Genomic DNA, 1,290 nt, shown 5'->3' with positions numbered 1-1,290 from the left:
GAAGTCTTGGCAGTTGGCTGAGCAGGAAGTCTTGGCAGTTGGCTGAGCAGAAAGTCTTAGGAGTGAACTAAGCCTAGAGTGATCGTGTTGATCAGTAGACTCTAGAAAAGTCTTAGGAGTGAACTAAGCAGTTGTTCCTGGAGTGATCAGGTTGTGATCAGAAGACTCTGGAAGACTTAGTTGCGGCTAAGTGGAAAACCATTGTAATCCGTGCGATTAGTGGATTAAATCCTCAGTTGAGGTAAATCATCTCTGCGGGGGTGGACTGGAGTAGCTTCGTTAACAGCGAACCAGGATAAAAATAATTGTGCATTTTATTTTTATCGCTCAAGATTTTAAGTCACACTTATTCAATCCCCCCCCTTTCTAAGTGTTTTTCTATCCTTCAACCGCCTTAGATAATTCCCCTCCCACAAAAAAATGATCAAAATACTTCAAAAAGTCTTCTTTTAAAAAAGGCCAACATCTTCTAATGAACATGAAAGAAAACCCATCCGGCCCCGGACTTTTAGCTACACCACAACCCTTTAGCGCCTCATTTATTTCTTCCTCTTGAAAAGGTCTTTCAAGCCAAATCCTATCCTCCTCACTAATTTTGTCGAAACAAATACCATCTAACGTTGGAACCATTCTATCCTCCTCTTCAAACTTCTTAGAAAAATGGTGAGCAACAAAGTCTTTAATATCCTTGACCGATTCAACCAAACCTTCCGGAGTACTAAAAGGCCCGATGTGATTATATCTTCTCTTCTCCTTCATCACTTTGTGGAATAAACCACTATTAGAATCACCCTCCTTCATCCACTTCAAGTTAGCTTTTTGCACTAACATGTTTACTTTAATTCTCAATTTCGTCCAAAACCTACTTGTTGCTTCCTTCCTATTGAATAAAATATCCAGGTTAAAATCCTCCTCTTCCACTTCTAATAAAGCATCACCAACATTAATAGCTCGAACTTCGTCTTGAATCTCTAAATCCAACCTACCAAAAACCTCTTTATTCCACCTTTTAAGGCTACCTTTAAGTAAAAAAAGCTTTTGTTTCAAAACAAAATCCCCTCTTCCACTAACTCTAAAGCTCCTCCATTCCTTTTCCACAAACGCGTAGAAAGTGTCGCAAGAAAACCATTCGTTGTTGAATTTAAACGGTTTAGGGCTCCAATTGTTCATGTCCACTTCCAACCAAATCGGACAATGATCCGAAATGTCTCTCTCCCCCACCCTTTGGCCTTCCACACCCCAATCATTCACCACTTTTTCCGACACAAGAAACCTATCGATTCTACTCAT

The 1,290-nt window shown here is 40.0% G+C and overlaps 1 protein-coding gene across 1 annotated transcript; it reads right to left on the bottom strand.

Annotated features, from left to right (window-relative positions):
• Positions 1-378: 378 nt before the first annotated feature.
• On the bottom strand, positions 379-1,290 carry LOC131644257 (uncharacterized). Its single transcript, XM_058914711.1, has one exon. It carries the CDS (start codon positions 1,288-1,290, stop codon positions 379-381), a length of 912 nt encoding a protein of 303 aa, XP_058770694.1.

This window comes from Vicia villosa, linkage group LG1, assembly GCF_029867415.1.
Source record: "Vicia villosa cultivar HV-30 ecotype Madison, WI linkage group LG1, Vvil1.0, whole genome shotgun sequence".
NCBI classification, from domain to species: Eukaryota; Viridiplantae; Streptophyta; class Magnoliopsida; order Fabales; family Fabaceae; genus Vicia; species Vicia villosa.
Note: the sequence above shows the minus strand (reverse complement) of the source record. Positions and strands in the feature narration are given on the sequence as shown.